This window comes from Mandrillus leucophaeus, unplaced genomic scaffold (genome assembly GCF_000951045.1).
Source record: "Mandrillus leucophaeus isolate KB7577 unplaced genomic scaffold, Mleu.le_1.0 Scaffold22, whole genome shotgun sequence".
NCBI classification, from domain to species: domain Eukaryota; kingdom Metazoa; phylum Chordata; class Mammalia; order Primates; family Cercopithecidae; genus Mandrillus; species Mandrillus leucophaeus.
The window spans coordinates 4,144,314-4,145,500 of record NW_012102254.1 but is presented as its reverse complement, the minus strand read 5'-3'; the positions used below and the strand labels follow the sequence as shown (position 1 = coordinate 4,145,500).

General features: G+C 36.1%; 1 protein-coding gene across 1 annotated transcript in view; it reads right to left on the bottom strand.

Annotated features, from left to right (window-relative positions):
• The window catches only part of LRRC2 (leucine rich repeat containing 2), a 59,408-nt gene that overhangs the window by 16,679 nt on the left and 41,542 nt on the right, over positions 1-1,187 (bottom strand). Inside the window, exon 5 of the mRNA XM_011981149.1 lies at positions 173-309. Within this exon, the coding sequence (XP_011836539.1) occupies positions 173-309 (137 nt within the window). The remainder of the gene's footprint in view (positions 1-172; positions 310-1,187) is intronic.

Genomic DNA, 1,187 nt, shown 5'->3' with positions numbered 1-1,187 from the left:
AAAAAAAAAAAAAAAAGTTTTTAAAGACCAGTATATGGTGATTGAAATGTCAGGAAAAGGTGATATAATAAAGATAGATTTCATATGTTAAAACTTCTTGCCATATTATAGACCATTCTATGTCATAAACCAAATAAAAGTAAATCGTAGTGCAGAAATGTTTATCTCTTACTTCAAAGGGCAGCTCCATTAATTCTAGATTTCCAGAACAATCCAGTCTGTCTAGATTTTCACAGTCTCCCAGTTCTGGAGGAATGCTCTTCAGATGGTTGAAACTCACATTGAGTTCTTTCAGGTTCTTTAAACAACCTGTCATCAGAAAAAGTTAACATCCATTGAATAGGTCGTTTAAGGTCTTTTAAGAACAAAAAACAAAACTAAGAAGTAAACAGCTCTGTAAATAATGATGGGGAAGGAACTAAACATAATTTAGCATTTGGGTTTGGGGGAGTGTATCTGATGAACATTATCTTGTAGCATCATGAACCCGAGGTTCTGAAATCACAGTTTTTCAGTGTGATAAGGGTCCAATATTACAGAATCTAAAACAAAACTTTCAAGGCTCATGCCTTCAGTGTGTCATATTTTTAAATAACTGATTTGTCTATTCTTTCTTGAAATGCCCAGGGATCTTTCCAACTGAAATGAAAGCTGCCTACCTACTCTCTGCTCTCCCAAGCCCTCAGACCTAATTTCCAGTAAGGGGAAGATATTGCAACTGGAGCACAGTGAATTGTATAGAGGCTCCTTGTTTCTAGAGCCCAAGGAGCAGCTTAAGGAATTACCATATCCTACAATATTTGAGTAAAAATGTTTAAACACAGATGCTCCCTAACTTATGATGGAGTTACACCTCAATAAGCCCATCATACGTTGAAAATATCATAAGTCAAAAATGCATTTAATACACCTAACCTATCAAACATTGTAGCTTCACCTAGACTACCTTAAATGTGCTCAGAACACTTACATTAGCCTATAGTTGGGCAAAATCATCCAACATAAAGCCTGTTTTATAATAAAGTGTTGAATATCTCCTGTAATAAATTGAATGCTGCACTGAAAATGAAAAGCAGAATGTTTGTATGGGTACTCACAGTTCCTTCCTTCCTTCCTTCCTTCCTTCCTTCCTTCCTTCCTTCCTTCCTGCTTCCCTCCCTCCCTCCCTCTTTTCTTTCTTTTCTCTT